Raw genomic sequence first — 16419 nt, forward strand, 5'->3', positions numbered from 1 at the left:
GGTGACTTGATGGCTGGGGACTAAAGGCATCTAGAGGAATCTTCTGTCACATGCCTGTATTTCATACTCACTGTTAGCTGAGACCTCAGCTAGCCAGTCAGCCAAAACGTCTGCATGTGGCCTCCCTAGGTGGTCTCTTCAGGTGGGCTAATTGGACTTCCTCACAACGTGGTAGCTGGGGTCCAACAGTGAGTAGCTCAAGAAAACAAGGAGGAAGTGCATATGTTTTTTATGCTCTAGCCCTGGAAATCAAATAGCGTGTTTTCTGCTGTAATCTTAATGATTGAGGCAGTTTCTAAGGTTAAAAGGGGAGGGATCACGGACTTCATCACTCAACACGAGAAATAAAAGGTCACATTATGAGAGCATGTGGTATGGGAGATATCACTGTGGCCACCTTTGGAAAAAAAACCATCTGCCACAAGGACCTTGCACTGGGCCTGTGACAGGTATCCAGTAGATCCTTATTTAATTAAATATATTCATGCTTATCAACAAATTACATATTGGCCTGCCTGCTTGTTTGTTCATGAATCCATCTCCTCCTTCAGAAATGACCCCTTCCTGGGCATTATTCTAATGCTTTTATTTCTTAACTTCTGCATTTTCCTAGCTTAGGCAAATCACTGTACTTCTCAGAGCCTCAGTTGTCTTACCCATGTGGACAAACACCCTTGTTCCCACTCTACAAAATTAGTTTGGGAATTCAATGGGCTAGGGTATAAATAGTGCTTACTTTAGATGTTGTTTGGAGGTAAATGTTCAATAAATGATAACTATTATTATTGCTGTTGTGATTACCTGAATGTAATCCCCATTCTCTTATGCTTTTCAGCATCCTGTCTGAGCCTTTAAGATGAGGAACAAATTATATGTGAGGAGAAATGGCAGAAATTGGAATGCCTCTGCTTTTCTGATTTCCCATTCCCTTCCATTTCTCTTATTAACAAATAAAGGTAAGGAAATCCTGTCCTGTGGATAACTTCCCATTGACTTGCAGAGAGCTCAGACATGCCATGGTAGATATGGATACTGTTTTGTTTTTGTTTTTTGAGATGGAGTCTTGCTAAGTTACCCAGGCTGGAGTGCAGTGGCACGATCTCAGCCCACTGCATCCTCTGCCTTCCAGGTTCAAGTGATTCTCCTGACTCAGCCTCCCGAGTAGCTGGGATTACAAGCACCTGCCACCACACCCAGCTAATTTTTGTATTTTTAGTAGAGACAAGGTTTAACCATCTTTACTAAACAGACTAGGCCCGTCTTGAACTCCTGACTTCAAGTGATCTGCCCGCCTCAGCCTCCCAACGTGCTGGGATTACAGGTGTGAGACACTGCACCTTGCAGTGGTGGATATTGTTGATTTAAAATAATATAAACAATAAATCTCCAATCTCAGGGAAGTTTCCATAGTCCTAAAGTCAAAACTTCTGATCTTGCCATATGCTTGAATTATCCTCAATTAGAGTCCCTGCTGCTGTTGCTTGTCGCTGTAATTATTCTGTCATCGTTAATTCAATGAAGCCTATTAACCCACATCAGATTTATTTATCTACAATGCATGTTACCTGCTCCTCTAGATAAGACAGCTGTCATACTTCAAGTCTGCTGTCTCTTTGTTGAGGTCCAATATTGTCAGTTTGCAAGTGTTTCATATACATTACAGAATCCCCATTAATGGTTGATATGATTGGGCTTTGTGTCCCCACCCAAATCTCATCTTGAATTACATTCCCTATAATCCCCACATGTCAAGGAAGAGACCAGGTGGAGATGATTAAATCATGGGGGCAGTTTCCCCCACGCTGTTTTCATGACAGTGAGTTCTCACGAGATCTGATGGTTTTATAAGGAACGCTTCCCTCTTTGCTCGGCATTTCTCCTTTCTGCTGCCTTGTGAAGAGGCTGCTTTGTTTTCCCCTTCACTTTCTGCCACAATTGTAAGTTTCCTGAGGCCTCCCCAGCCATGCTGAACTGTAAGTCAATTAAACCTCTTTCCTTTATAAATTACACAGTCTCAGGAAGTTCTTTACAGCAGTATGAAAATGGAGTAATACAATGATGTTCTTATAACTTCCCAAAGACTGGAAGGTTTGCTGGTCTTATGAGATACTGAACTGGAGACAGCAGAAAAATGCTTCCTCCTGATATTGTGAGCAACCTCCTCTCTTCTTCCCTCTCTCCTCTTCTCTTTCTTCTGTTTTCCCTTCTAGGAGCCAAGAGCATAGGCTCTGGAACCAGCCTGCCTGGTTTGAATCATGCCTGTGCCTGGGGATCTTGGGCTGATTGCTTGGTTTCCCTGAGCCTGTTTTTTTTCATCTGTGAAAGAATCACAACCCTGTTGTGAGAATTTAATGTGCTAATCTGCATAAAGCACGTAGACCACTGTGTGGCTCATGCTGGAAGTGTAAGTGTGGTTATTTTTTCCTATTTTCTTCCCTCCCTTCCAAAGGAAGAAAGTCTCTGAGATGCGTGTCTTATGTGGCATATGCTGGACTTGGTGCCTGGGGTTCATTGGCAGACTAGTCCCTCTGGTACCTCCAGCAAGGAAGACAGATGTTAATTATTAATTGATACCCATTGTGATAAATCCCACAAGGTACCATGAATGGGTATAACAGCTCCCTTTCTGTGGAGGAGGTGGAGGTGATCAGGGAAGACTTCCTGGAGGAAGTAACATTTGAACAGAGATCTGAAAAATAAAATTCTTCCAGGAGGAGTGTGTGTGTGTGTGTGTGTGTGTGTGTGTGTGTGTGTGTAAGTCAGTCAACATCAGAGCACCTCCAGCAGTGGAAACAGTGTATAGGAAGCTCTGAAGTAGGAAGGATCCTCTGTTAATGGGTTTTTTGTTGGTTTTTTTTTCCTCTTCGAGACAGAGTCTCACTCTGTTGCCCAGGCTGGAATGCAGTGATATAATCTCGGCTCACTGCAACCTCTGCCTCCTGGGTTCAAGCGATTCTCGTACCTCAGCCTCCTGAGCAGCTGGGATTACAGGTGTGTGCCACCATGCCCCGATAATTTTGTATTCTTAATACAGACAGGGTTTCTCAAACTCCTGACCTTAAGTGATCCGTCCGCATCAGCCTCCCAAAGTGCTGGGATTACAAGTGTGAGCCACCGTGCCTGACCCATTAATGTTTTGAATAGGGAATACTTTTACATGGTCCAAATTTCAAAAAATACAAAAGGGTAAACAGTGAAATGTCTCTCTTTTTCCATTTACCACCTTCCCCCTACCTCTATTCCTGAAGCAACAAATGAACCAATTTCTTTGGTATTCTTCTAGAAATATCCTATGCATACATAAGCAAAATGTGTGTGTGTATGGTGTATATACACACTATATATAGTGTGTTTGGTGTATATACATATATATATACACTATATGTAGAGTGTATATGTGTATATATACTATATATAGTGTGTATATGTGTATATATACTATATATAGTGTGTATATGTATATGTGTAGTGTGTATAGTATATGTATATACATATCCACATTATATATAGTATCTATATGATATTCACATATCATCTCCCTTTATTTTTTAATATGAAAAATACTTTTCCGTTATTGGTTTTTGCACCTTTCTCTTAAATATGTATCTTGGAGATCCTTCCTTATGAGTACATAGTTAACTTTCTTATTTTCTTTTCTGAGTGGCAGAGTACACCATGTAGTACCCTATGATTTGTTTAAGCAACCTCCTACTGATGGATGTTTGGGTTATTTCTACTCTTCTGCTATTATTAAAAAAAAGCTGGAATCGATTATCTGATACTGGTGCAATTTGCTCATGTGCAAATGTGTCTGTGGGATAAATTTCTAAAAGTGTAATAGTTGGGTCAAATGATACACTTTTCTCCATAGAGGTTGTAAAAAATGTACACCCTTCCCTCAAAGAATGTTTGAGTTCCTGTAGTTGCATCAAGCACCATGTGTTATTGAGTTCTTTTTAATTTTGCCAATCTGATAGGTGAAAATTGATATCTCAGCATAGTTTTAATTTGCATTTATCTTCCTCTGAATAACAGAGCATGTTTTCATTTGCCCAAGAATCACTTGTGTTTCTTTTCTTACAAACTGTTCTTATCTTTTGTCCATTTTTCTATGAATCTGCTCTTTTGTTTATTGATTTTATACATTAGGGGAATTAGCCATTTTCCACGCCATGCTTCACAAACATTATTTCCTGGTTTTTCTTTTGTATTTTGACTTTGCTTAGGGTGGTTTTCGTTCTGTAGTTCTGTTTTTTAAAAAACTTTTATGTAATCAAATTGGTTTTTTTTGTGGGGGGTGGTGGTATCTCCTGGATTTGTGACATACTTGGTCTCCTGGATTTGTGACATACTAAGAAAAACCTTTGTCATTTCCAGATCTTAAGATAATCCTATTCTCTAAAAAAACACCTTCAGAAAAGGGGATTCCAGATGCGACTTTAATGATCCTTTCCTGTGCTTGCCAGGCATCATGGTAGAAATACCTTCCTTATGGCCACATTAAACCCCTGATGCTGGAGTGTTTTATTTCACCTTATTGGCAAATATTTCCCCAGCACCTACTATGTGTCAGTGTAGAACTGAACAGCACAGAAGCTACAAAGACTAAGAAGCCAGTAAAAATTCAAATTCCACCACCCAGAAGTAACCACCATAAACCTTTGGTATTTATGATGAATGTTTAAAAAAAAAAACTCCATAAACATATATTTTTAAGACAAAAATAAGATTATTGTACACATAATTTTTCTGACCTGATTTCAGAATATATCCAGGACTTCTTTCTCTGTTATTAACTGTAAATGTAGATTTAATATTTAACATTTAACAACTATGGCAATGATTTACATGTAGCAGGGTTTGTGAAATGACTCCTTATGGATGGACAGTGAGACTATCCTCCCTTTTTCACCATTCTAAGCAATGCTACCAAGAACATCTTTACATCTCTATCTTTGCCCTCTTGTCTTAGACATCGAATTTCTGGGTCACATTGTTAAACTGTTTTTAGGAAGATTGTGCTGATTTATATTCCCATGAGCAATGTAAGGTATCCCAGAAAGAGGGCGGGAGGTTGGGAGTGGGAGGAGAAGGGGGCGGAGGAGGAAACAGGGCAAATGCTATTGGTGATAAAAAGGAGATAGTCTCACTGTCTATCAACAGGGAGGTCATTCAGCAAATCCTGCTACATGCAAATCATTGCATAGTCATGAAATATTAAATGTTAAGTCTACATTTACAGTTGGTGACAGAGAAAGCAGTCTTGGATTTATTTTGAAATTAGGTCATAAAAATTATGTATGCAATCATCTTATTTTTGTCTTAAAAAAGTATGTTCATAGAGTTTAAAAAAATCATTCATGATAAATACCAAATGTTTATAGTGGTTATTTCTTGGTGGTGGAATTTGAACTGTTTTTTTTTTTTTTTAGATGGAGTCTTGCTCTGTTGCCCCGGCTGGAGTCCAGTGGTGTGATCTAGGCTCACTGCAACTTCTGTCTCCTGGGTTAAAGTGATTCTCCTGCCTCAGCCTCCTGAGTAGCTGGGATTACAGGCATCCGCCACCATGCCTGGCTAATTTTTGTATTTTTAGTAGAGATGGGGTTTCACTGCATTGGACAGCTGGTCTTGAGCTCCTGACCTCAGGTGATGCACTGCCTTGGCCTCCTAACGTGCTGGGATTACAGGACTGAGCCACTGCACCCGGCCTTTTATTGGCTTCTTTATTCATCTTTGTAGTTTCTGGGCTGTTCAGTTGTATATTGACATATAGTAGGTGCTTGGGAAATATTTGCTGATGAAGGCTATTTTGGGAATTAAAAAAATGTATTTCAGGGGGCAGCAAACTATAGCTCCAGGGCCAAATCTGGTCTCTGCCTATTTTTGAAAATAAAGTTTTATTGGGACAACCTCATACACCTGTCCATTTACATACTATCAATGGTTGCTTTGCCTTATAAGGGCAGAGTTAAGTGATTGCAGCAGAGCCCACATGGTCAAAAGAGCCTCAAATACTTACTAACTGATGGTTTACAGAAAACATTTGCTGCCTCCTGGTTTATTTCATTAAAGAAGTTATATTACACCTCTTTGGTGTCTCCATTCACTTCACTACTTATGTCAACATGGGAATGATGACACCAACCTGGAAGAGTCACATACGTAAGGCATACAGCCCAGTTTTTGTCTTTTGGTGCATGTATAATCAATACTAATTCACCTTCCCTTCCTAAAGACTTTTACTCCCAGGAAGTGGAAACAGGAAATGGGCAGGTATGAGGCACCGGGTTAATGATAGCTTTTCTCTGCTTTTACTTCCCATTTTCTGTCTCAAAGTTTGAGGAGTTCATTTTTTCCCTTCCGAGTAAAAAAAAAAAATTTTTTTTTTTTTTTGAGACAGAGTCTCACTCTGTCGCCCAGGCTGGAGTGCAGTGGCACAATCTCGGCTCACTGCAAGCTCTGCCTCCCAGGTTCAAGCTATTCTCCTGCCTTAGCCTCCCTAGTAGCTGGGACTACAGGTGTGCACCACCACTGCCGGCTAACTTTTGTATTTTTTGAGTAGAGACGGGGTTTTACCATGTTGGTCAGGCTGGTCTCGAACCCCTGACCTTAAGTGATCTGACCACCTTGGCCTCCCAAAGTGCTGGGATTACAGGCGTGAGCCACCGTGCCTGGCTTCTGAGTAACTTTCAAACACCTGAAGCCCCAAACTTAGAAGTCACAAGAATCATGTCAAGCCTAATAAATGACTGTTTCTTCCTGTTATCAAACTTTTTAGGGAAACAGGATTTCTTTTACTTACTTGGACTGAACAACACTCACACATATTTAAAAAACATTGTAGGGAGTGTTTTGGATGGATGGCATCAAGGAATAGGGGGTCCGCAGTTGTCATGCACATTAAGGAGTGGCACTGAATTAGGGTGTGTGGGAAATCTGGTAGTATCAGAGCGTGCAGGCTTCTCAACTTCCATACTCCTGACATTTTAAGCTGGATGATCCTTTGTTGTGGGGGCTGCAGGATGTCTACCTGGTGTGGTAGACAGAACAATGCCCCCTCTCCTCAAAGATGTTCATGTCTCAACTCCTAGAATCTGTGAATATGTTACATTAAGATGGCAAAATCCAAACCAAAACAAAGCAAGAGAAAACTCTCGCAGATGTGATTGGAATGAAAGATCTTGAGATGAGGAGATGATTCGGAATTATTCCAGTGAGACTTAGGTAATTGCAAGGGTCCTTATAAGAGAAGATAATGTGACATGATGATAGAATAAGAGTGGGAAGAGAAGATGTTACCCTGTTGCTTTGAAGACGGAGGAAGGAGCCATGAGCCAAGGAGTGCAGGCAGCCTCTAGAAGCTGGGAAAGGTGGGGAACAGATTCTCCCCTAGAGCCTCCGGAAGACATGCAGCCCTGTGGACTCATTTTTGTCTTCTGACCTCTAGAATTGTAAGAATAAATTTGAGTTGTTGAAAACCACTTAATTGGCTGGGTATGGTGGCTCATGCCTGTGATCCCAGTGCTTTGGGAGGCTGAGGCAGGAGTATTGCTTGAGCCTAGGAGTTACAGACCAGCCTGGGCCCCATCTCTCCAAAAAATAATTAGCTGGGTATGGTGGCATGACCTGTAGTCGTAGCAGCTCAGGAGGCTAAGATGGGAGGATGGCTTGAGCCTAGGAGGTCATGGCTACAGTGAGCTATGATGGTGCCACTGCACTACAGCCTGGGTGACAGGGCAAGACCCTGTCTCAAAAAAATGAAACCACTAAATTCATGGCAAGTTTTTACAGTTACAATAAGAAATGGTTACACCTGGTCTCTACCTACTGGATGCCAGTAACACCCCATTATCCCTGCCCCCCCCATTTTTTTTTTTTTTTTAGATGGAGTCTCCCTCTGTCACCCAGGCTGGAGTGCAGTGGCATGGTCTTGGCCCATTCCAACTTCTGCTTCCTGAGTTCAAGCAATTCTCCTGCCTCAGTCTCCCGAGTAGCTGGGATTACAGGTGCCTGCCACCACGCCTGGCTAATTTTTGTATTTTTTGTAAAGATGCAATTTCGCCATGTTGGCCAGGCTGATCTCAAACTCCTGACCTAAAGTGATCCACCTGCCTTGGCCTCCCAAAGTGCTGGGATTACAGGCATGAACCACCCTGCCCAGCCCCCATTCCCAGTTTGTGATCACCAAAAATGTCCACAGACATTGTCAGATGCTCTACGGGGAGAAAAATGGTTCCCAGTTGAGAAGCACTGTATTAGATTCCAACAGCAGCTACAAAAACTCAAATGCAAGAAGTTGGTGCCCTGCACTCAGCTGAGTGCAGTCAGCGGGCTGTGGGGAGCTGGGAGAATAGATAACCCATCATGCTCACTGTTGCTCCTCTCTGCTGCCTTACCCTGTGGGGATTCATGCCTGGATGTTCGGAGAGCGTGGTTGGGCTGACCGAGAATCCTTATTGAATGTGACAACTTTCCCCATTGGACCCCTGCTTCTTAGCCCAAGGATGACAGTCTGTGTGGCAGCTTTTCCCTGTGGGTCAAACTCCTTTGCCTAACTGACCAATTCCTTTCATGCTGGTAGGAAGGACTTCCTTCTGTCTAAGCCACAGTAGCTAAGTGTTGCCTGGTTCCATGCAATAGAAACTGACTCTGATTAACGTAAGGAAAATAAATTCTTGATTGCTAGGATAACAGGTGCTCTCACTGAATGAGAGAGGAGTTTGTATAGGAAGGAAAATACTAATAGAGCTTCGGAAGCTTAGCAGCAGATGGAATTCATGATCTACCTCTCTTAAAAAAATTTTTTTAGAGACAGGGTTTTACTCCATCACCCAGACTAGAGTCTAGTGGCACCATCATAGCTCACTGTATCCTTGACCTCCTGGGCTCAAGCGATCCTGCCACCTCAGCCTCCCAAGTAGCTGAGGCTACAGGCACATGCCACCATGCCTGGCTAATTTTTAATTTGCTTTTTGTAGAGACAGGGTCTCTCTCTGTTGCCCAGGCTGGTCTTGAACTCTTGGCCTCAAGCAATCCTCCTACCTCGGCCTCCTGAAGTTATGGGATTAGAGGCGTGAGCCACAGCCCCCAGCCCCTACCTTTCTTGAGTTCTACCGTTAATGTGTCTCACTTTACAATCTCGGATTCCAAGTTTGAAATTCCTGGGGGGAGAGAATCTTATTGCTTGGGTTCCATAGATCAACCCACTGAGACCATGGGGAGAGACTTGCCCAAGGTCACACAGCCTGAATAGCAGAGCTGGGCTGCCTCTCTCGACTTCCAGGCCTGTTCTTTTTCCATGATAGTCTTTGAGGAGATGAAATTGTCTAGTTAGACAGCTACCTGAGAGCCAATATAGTAAGAAAAGTTCCTCGCCAGGCTGCTGAAATGACACAGGAACTGAAAACTGTGGACAAACTCGGGCTGTTTTTTCTAGTAGGTATCAGGCATCAAGATGTTTTTAGATAACTAGAGATGACATTTACTTTGACATATTGAAAAATAGTTATGACAGAGTTTTCGGAGGCATTATCGTGAACCACAGTAGTGTGAGGTTTTAAAAAGCCCTCCATTTTTTGGCAGTTTCTAATTTCCACCTAAATTCTCTCAGATCTTTTGCTAATTGCCAAGCCTGGTTGAATTTCCAGCTTCTTATTCCTTTCCTGGGACCACTTTAGGCTCTGACTGACTTCTCCTTAGGTCTCTGTTTAAACACCACCATTACAACAGGTTTTATTTAGTTTTTTTTTTTTTTTTCTTTTTAAGACGGAGTCTCACTCTTTCGCCAGGTTGGAGTGCAGTGGTGCGATCTCCACTCACTGCAACCTCTGCCTCCTGGGTTCCAGCGATTATCCTGCCTCAGCCTCCTGAGTAGCTGGGACTACATGTGCAAGCACCACGCCTGGCTAATTTTTGTATTTTTATTAGAGATGGGTTTTCACCATGTTGGCCAGGATGGTCTTGATCTCTTGACCTTGTGATCTATCCACCTCAGCCTCCCAAAATGCTAGGATTACAGGCATGAGCCACCGTGCCCGGCCCTTATTTAGTTTAAATTCAACAATCAATTTACATTTACTATATAAAAATTCAAAACACCGATATGCCAAATAAAATTTAAAAAATCACCCATAAGCTGACCATCTAGAAAAAAATTGTACATTTCTCTATTCCGCATCCTTCCAGATTATTTTTCTTATCAGTTTATGGTTTATGCAAAGTGGTATTATACTTCATCTTGTTTTATTACTGACTTTATTCATTTAGTTATTAAAACTCCTTAAATATGTGTTGATTACATTGTTTACTTAATTTTTTTTTTTTTTTTTTTTTTTAGACAAGGTCTTGCTCTGTTGCCCAGGCTGGAGTGTCGTGGTGCAATCTTGCTCACTGCAACCTCCACCTCTCAGGTTCAAGTGATCTTCCCGTTTCAGCCTCCCGAGTAGCTGAGACCATAGGCATGTACCACCATGCCCACTAATTTTTTGTATTTTTAGTAGAGACAGAGTTTTGCCATGTTGGCCAGGCTGATCTCTAACTCCTAGGTTCAAGTGATCCACCTGCCTCGGCCTCCCACGTTGCTGGGATTATAGGCGTGAGCCACTGCACCTGGCCAATTACACTTTTTAATAGCTTCAAAGCATTCCATTCCCTGGTTATGCCATGATTGATTGAACATATCCATTATTCATTTTTGAGAGAACTTCTTTGTTTCTGTGTTGTTGATGGAGTGATATTATATAGCTGCAGAATAAATCAAACCATGACTAATATTTCATAATTTCATGAATTAACTTTATTTCATTTTGGATAGTTATTCAATTTTTTTTCGTCCTTTCTGATTTTAGAATATTTTGTTATGACATCCCTTTGTGACACTGGGGAGAAAATGTACTTTTTCCCCAGGTCAGAGGTATCCAATCTTTTGTCTTTCCTGGACCACACTGGAAGAAGAAGAATTGTCTTGGGCCACACATAGAATATGCTAACAGCAACAACAGCTGATGAGCTAAGAAAGTTGATGAATTTATGTTGAGCCCCATTCAAAGCTGTCTCGGGCCACAGGTTGGATAAGCTTGCCCTAGGTTCTCTCTATGCCTTCGAGCTGCCATTCAGCCTCCTTTGAAAGGTGGATTATCTTATATACACCTATGTATTTTCTGATGCCCACTCTCCCCATTTGACTACCTGTGGAGTTCAAAACAAGAGATGCTCTGTCCAGGGGTCACATTTTGTAACCCACAAAACAGTGCATGAGGACTTCCAGTTTTCTCGTAGCACAAGATTTTATTGAGCACCTGCTATGTGCCAGGCAGTGTGCTAGGCTTTGGAGACTTGTACAAGTTATCCTGGGGTATCTCAGCAGGGAAGTCCTTATTTCTTTATTAATTTTTCCTGACGTTCAGGTCGTTAGTCTCACTCTAAACCTGAGGCTTGGAATAGAGGGACCTGAGACACCACATTAGATGCATGACATTGGGTGACTAGATTACATTCTTTGTATCCATTTTCATATTGATAAAGTTAAATCGGCTCAGGGTGAGGGTTATAACTCTAGCATATATAGACGCCACAGCATATAGTGTTATATGCTGTATAAAAGACACAACACACAGTAAGTGATTCAATAAGCAATGGCCATCTTTATTATTTATGTTATCATATTCCACAGAAAGGTTTATGTATCAAGTACAAGAAAAAGTATAACCCAGTCATTTGTATTTTATCCAAGGCAGCTGATGAAGAAGGCACTTATTAGCCCAAAGAGTGAACAGGGTGAGAGTAGGAGGTTATTGGCTGCTTCTCTGGAGTTAATTTAGCCATCATTTCAGAATGGAGCTGGTATGCTTTGAGTGTGAAAGAAACCTGCTGTTTGTTGATAGTCTGGTTTTAATGAGTTATCAGGTGTTAATAACAGCTGAAGTGTAGTAACTTTTCACAGCCATCAGAGGATATTCAGGATGTTTACTGGGTTCTCACTTTTTAGGGTTTTCTGTGGGTGTTAGAGGTTGGGCTGAGGAGGGCCTGATAGGACATGTCTATCTCTGCAAGTCTTAGGCAAAGAAGCTTTGATGATGATGTATTAGGCTGTTCTTGCATTGCTATAATGAAATAGATGAGACTGAGTAATTTATAAGAAAAGAGGTTTATTTGGCTTATGGTTCTGCAGGCTGTACAGGAAGCATAGCTCCAGCATCAGCTTCTAGGGGGGCCTCAAGCTTGTAATCATGGTGGAAGGCAAGGGGGAGGAGGCATATCAGTAGGGCGGGAGGTGCCACATACTTGTAAATGATCATGTGTCCTGTAAACTCACTATCACAAGAACAGCACCAAAGGGATGGTGCTAAACCATTCATGAGATCCGCCCCCATGATCCAAATACCTCCCAGGAGGCCCCACCTCCAACAGTGGGGATTAAGTAAGAGTTGGGCGGGGCTCCTTGCTCCTCTTCCCAGTTAATCCTTAATCTCCACCCCAACTCCAGGCAACCACTGAACTTAAACTCCCCTTCCCCTTCGTCTCCTCCTTCCCCTTCCCCTTCCCCTCCTCCTTCCCCTTCCCCTTCCCCTCCCTGAGGTGTCTGTTGGTTACCCAGACTAGAATGTAGTGGCATGGTCTTTGCTCACTGTAGCCTCTGCCTCCTGGGCTCAAGCAAGCAATCCTCCCACCTCAGCCTCCTGAGTAGCTGGGACTACAGGCACGTACCACCATGCCTGGCTAATTTGTTGTATTTTTCAAAGAGATGGGGTTTCTCCATGTTGTCCAGGCTGTTCTCAAACTCCTGGGGTCAAGCAATCCACCTGGCTCAACCTCCCAAAGTTCTGGGATTACAGGCATGAGCCACCAGGCCTGGCCCACTGAACTACTTTCTATCCCAATACATTAGACTTTTCTTTCTAGGAGTTTTGTATGAATGAAATCATACAGTATGCGCTCCTGGCTTTTGCTTAGAATAATGCTTTGGTTATTCATCTGTGCTATTTATTGTGTGTATCAGTCATGTTTTTCTATTTTCTCACCTTGAGAAGTATTCTGTTTTATAGTACAAAACAATGAGTATATCTATTCACCTTGAGGAAGATTTTATTTGAAGAAATCTTTGTCATCAAAAAGCTTGAAAACCAGGGCTCTACCTTGATTCCATAGTCTTGAGAATGATGGATAGCTCAATTTACACCATGATTTTCAGTGAGAAAGCAGGTTGCATGTTAAGAGATTAGGTGATAGGATGACTGAAAGGTATTTGTGACCTTATGAAAGGTACGATGTGGCAGGCAGCCTCTATGAGGGACCCCAGCAATCCCTGTCTTTGTATTCATGCCTTTGTGTAATACCCTCCCCTTAGCATGAGCTGGACTTACTGACTCACTTCTAGTGAATGGAATATGGCTGTCCTGATGGGCTGTCACTTCTGAAATTAGCTTATAAAAAACCGATTACAGGTATATCTCATTTTATTGCACATAGCTTTATTGTACTTTGCAGTTATTACATTTTTTACAAATAAAAGGTTTGTGTCCCTCAGTCAAACAAAAATACAATGGGTTTCTTTCTAGTCCCCCACCTCAATTTTAGAAATTAAAATATTTTCCAAACACAGTGAGTAGTAGTTTATATCCGAAGGGTGAATGAAGCAATGAGTGACCAAGCTGCCCACTTAAGGAGGCACCTCAGAACAATAAACAAAGAGCCTGCTCTTTGGTCTCAGACCTGGGTTTGAATTCTAGCTCTGCTACTCCTTGACTGTGAGATCCTGGCCATGTGACTTACCTTTTCTGAGCTTCTATTTTCTCATCTGTGAAATGGGGACAATAATTCTTACATCAGTGCATTAAGTGAGATAATCTAGACAGCACAGTACCTAACACAACACAATGACTCAATTTATTATTGTTGTTGTTGCATCATTCTTACTTGTAAACACTCAGCTGTCTTCACAAAGTTCAGGCGCTCTTCAATGGGAGACTGTGTCCATTAACAGCCTCATCCCATGGGTGATCTTGGAGACAGATGAGTCTATGGCAGGCTCTGAAACATCTCCTCTTTTACTCTGTCGTGTTGTCAAAGACCAGGATGGTGCAGAGGTCCAGGAGTCTGGCCTGTGCAGTCAGAGAAACGGATTTGAACTCTACCTCTTCCACTTATTAACCGAGTGGCCTTGGGAAAATTGTGAGCATCACCAGGCTCATTGTGAAGATGGGGTTAATAACAGCTCCAACCTTATGGCCTTGAGATAATTAATGCATATAAAAATGAAACCATGTCTTTTGCAGCAACATGGATAGAACTGAAGGCCATTATCCTATGTGAAATAACTCAGAAACAGGAGGTCGAATACTGTGCATGCTCATTGATAAGTGGGAGCTAAACAATGGGTACACACAGACATACAGAGTAAAATAACAGACACTGGAGACTACAAAAGGTGGGAAGGTAGGAGGGGAGTGAGGGTTGAAAAATTACCTCTTGGGTACAATGTTGGCTGTTTGGGTGATGGATACACTAAAAACTTAGACCTCATCATAATGAAAGGTATGCAGGTAAGAAATCTGCACTTATATCCCCTAAATATATACAACTTTTAAAAAATTAAAAAAATGATTAATGTGGGCCAGCACACAGTGATCACTCAGCAAATGCAAGCTCTTATTCTTGTAGGAGTTGAGGGAAGATGCCGAGACCACCCCTCCTCCAACTTTTAATGTCCTGGTATTTTGTCTTAAACATTTTGGAAGCATCCGCAGGCCGGGATTTTGTCCTCCTGCCTCCCTTTGGATGCCAGTGGCCTGTTTGGATGAGTGGAAGGCTCTCCTGCCCCTCCTCCTTTCTTCCCAAGGGTTTTCTTTTGCACTTTGGACTTCTATTCATGGATCCTTCTGCCAGGGACGTGGACCAAGAATTTTTCCTCTTTTGCAGATTTCTTCCCTTAATGGTCCTGTTTTGTGCTGTCACCCCTGTGCTCTCCCTCCTCTCCAGTTCTCAGCAGCTGGCAGGAGATGTTTATAGAAGAAGCCTTTCTTTTTTTAATAGCCTCCTAGGCTGCAACCTCCCAAATGAGAACCTCATTAACCAGAAGGACTCTAGGCTACTGATTTAGATTCCAGTCATACCAAGAGGAGGAAAAATTACAAAGGGAGAAAGAAAAATGCCAATGTACTCATGGACTAGTTCCGACATCCTCTCTAATGAAGAATGTATATATCTATTCAGGCTCTGGGTGCTAAGGGATTCCTTCCAGATCTCAGTATTTGACCTCTTACTTGTGGGTCACATGGATTCTTCGTGCCTCTTGTGGGCTAGCTGAAAGCAAAAGTAACAATTTCATACTCTTGCCATTGAAACAAGGGGTCTATTACTTTTAAATCATAAGGGCACTTGTTTCAACAGAAATGTTAGTATCTTGGTGAAGATGGGGTCTAAGTTCTTGGTGGCTTCTGAGGATGCAAAGGGCTCACCTTCTGTCATCCTGAACCATCACTGATGAGACAGTGTCTCTCCATGTGTAGCCATGCAAAGGCCACAGAACAAATGGGTAAAAATATTTGGTGGTCAGAATTCTAGCTCAATAGTCAAGGAAGGCTTCCTGGAGGAGAAAGTGCATTTTGAACTGGGCTTTAAAATTTGGTATCAAAGAAAATGCAAGCTGTCCCTCAGAATTAAGACCATAGTTCTGTGAAATAGTGATTGCAAAAATGGCCACAATTATTCTCCTCTCTATAGGCACACCCCTTTGCAATGTGACATTGTAGTTTCTCCTATTAGAGTCTGTTTCCCCACCCTTGAATCCAGGCCAGTCTTGTGACTTGCTTTGGCTAATACAGTGTGATGGAGGTGACAGTGTGCCAGTTCTGAGCCTAGATCTCAAGATAACTTGCACACTTCCACTCAATCTCTTGGGATCCTGCCCAACCATCATGTGAACCAGCCCCAGCTAGCCTTTGGGAGGATGGGATGCCACATGGAGAGGAGACAGCCCAGGTGAGGGCCAGTCAGCACCCGACCAACCAGGCAGCTAACTGCTGGTACCTGAGATGGGCCCAATCAAGAGCACAACATTTGCCCAGATAGACCAAGCGCACATTGCCAGCCTGCAGAATCATGTGCTAAATGAATGCTTATTGTTTAAGGCTGCTGAATAGTGGTTTGTGATGTAGCAAAACTAACTAGTACAGTTTCCTATGCAGCTGAGTGTATCCACGTGACTAAGTTTCTATATACAAAAACGGTGTGTGTAATTTCTGGGGAATTTCCTTCCAGGGAGAAGGTATGCTCTTCTTCCACTTTTTTTCCTTTATGTTGCCTGGAATGGGAATGTAATAGCTGGAGCTCCAGCAGCCATCTTGGATCATGAAGTAAGTTTAGGAATGGAAGACACTCCTGGCAGAGCAATAAGCTGGGAGGGTCTTGTTCCTCTAAAAC

The 16419-nt window shown here is 42.3% G+C and overlaps 2 protein-coding genes across 9 annotated transcripts in view; one reads left to right on the top strand and one right to left on the bottom strand.

The window, feature by feature from the left end:
- The window catches only part of LOC129050924 (ubiquitin carboxyl-terminal hydrolase 31-like), a 363751-nt gene that overhangs the window by 44353 nt on the left and 302979 nt on the right, over nucleotides 1-16419 (top strand). The gene's annotated exons all lie outside the window — the stretch shown is intronic.
- LOC100935736 (ras GTPase-activating protein 3) overlaps nucleotides 13448-16419 on the bottom strand; it is a 107209-nt gene continuing 104237 nt past the window's right edge. For both annotated transcript variants that reach the window (XM_063717192.1, XM_063717193.1), the window contains one exon: nucleotides 13448-14099. In XM_063717192.1, coding sequence (XP_063573262.1) covers nucleotides 14046-14099 — 54 coding nt within the window. In that variant the 3' untranslated portion in view covers nucleotides 13448-14045. The remainder of the gene's footprint in view (nucleotides 14100-16419) is intronic.

Source organism: Pongo abelii, chromosome 18, assembly GCF_028885655.2.
Source record: "Pongo abelii isolate AG06213 chromosome 18, NHGRI_mPonAbe1-v2.0_pri, whole genome shotgun sequence".
In the NCBI taxonomy this organism is placed as follows: domain Eukaryota; kingdom Metazoa; phylum Chordata; class Mammalia; order Primates; family Hominidae; genus Pongo; species Pongo abelii.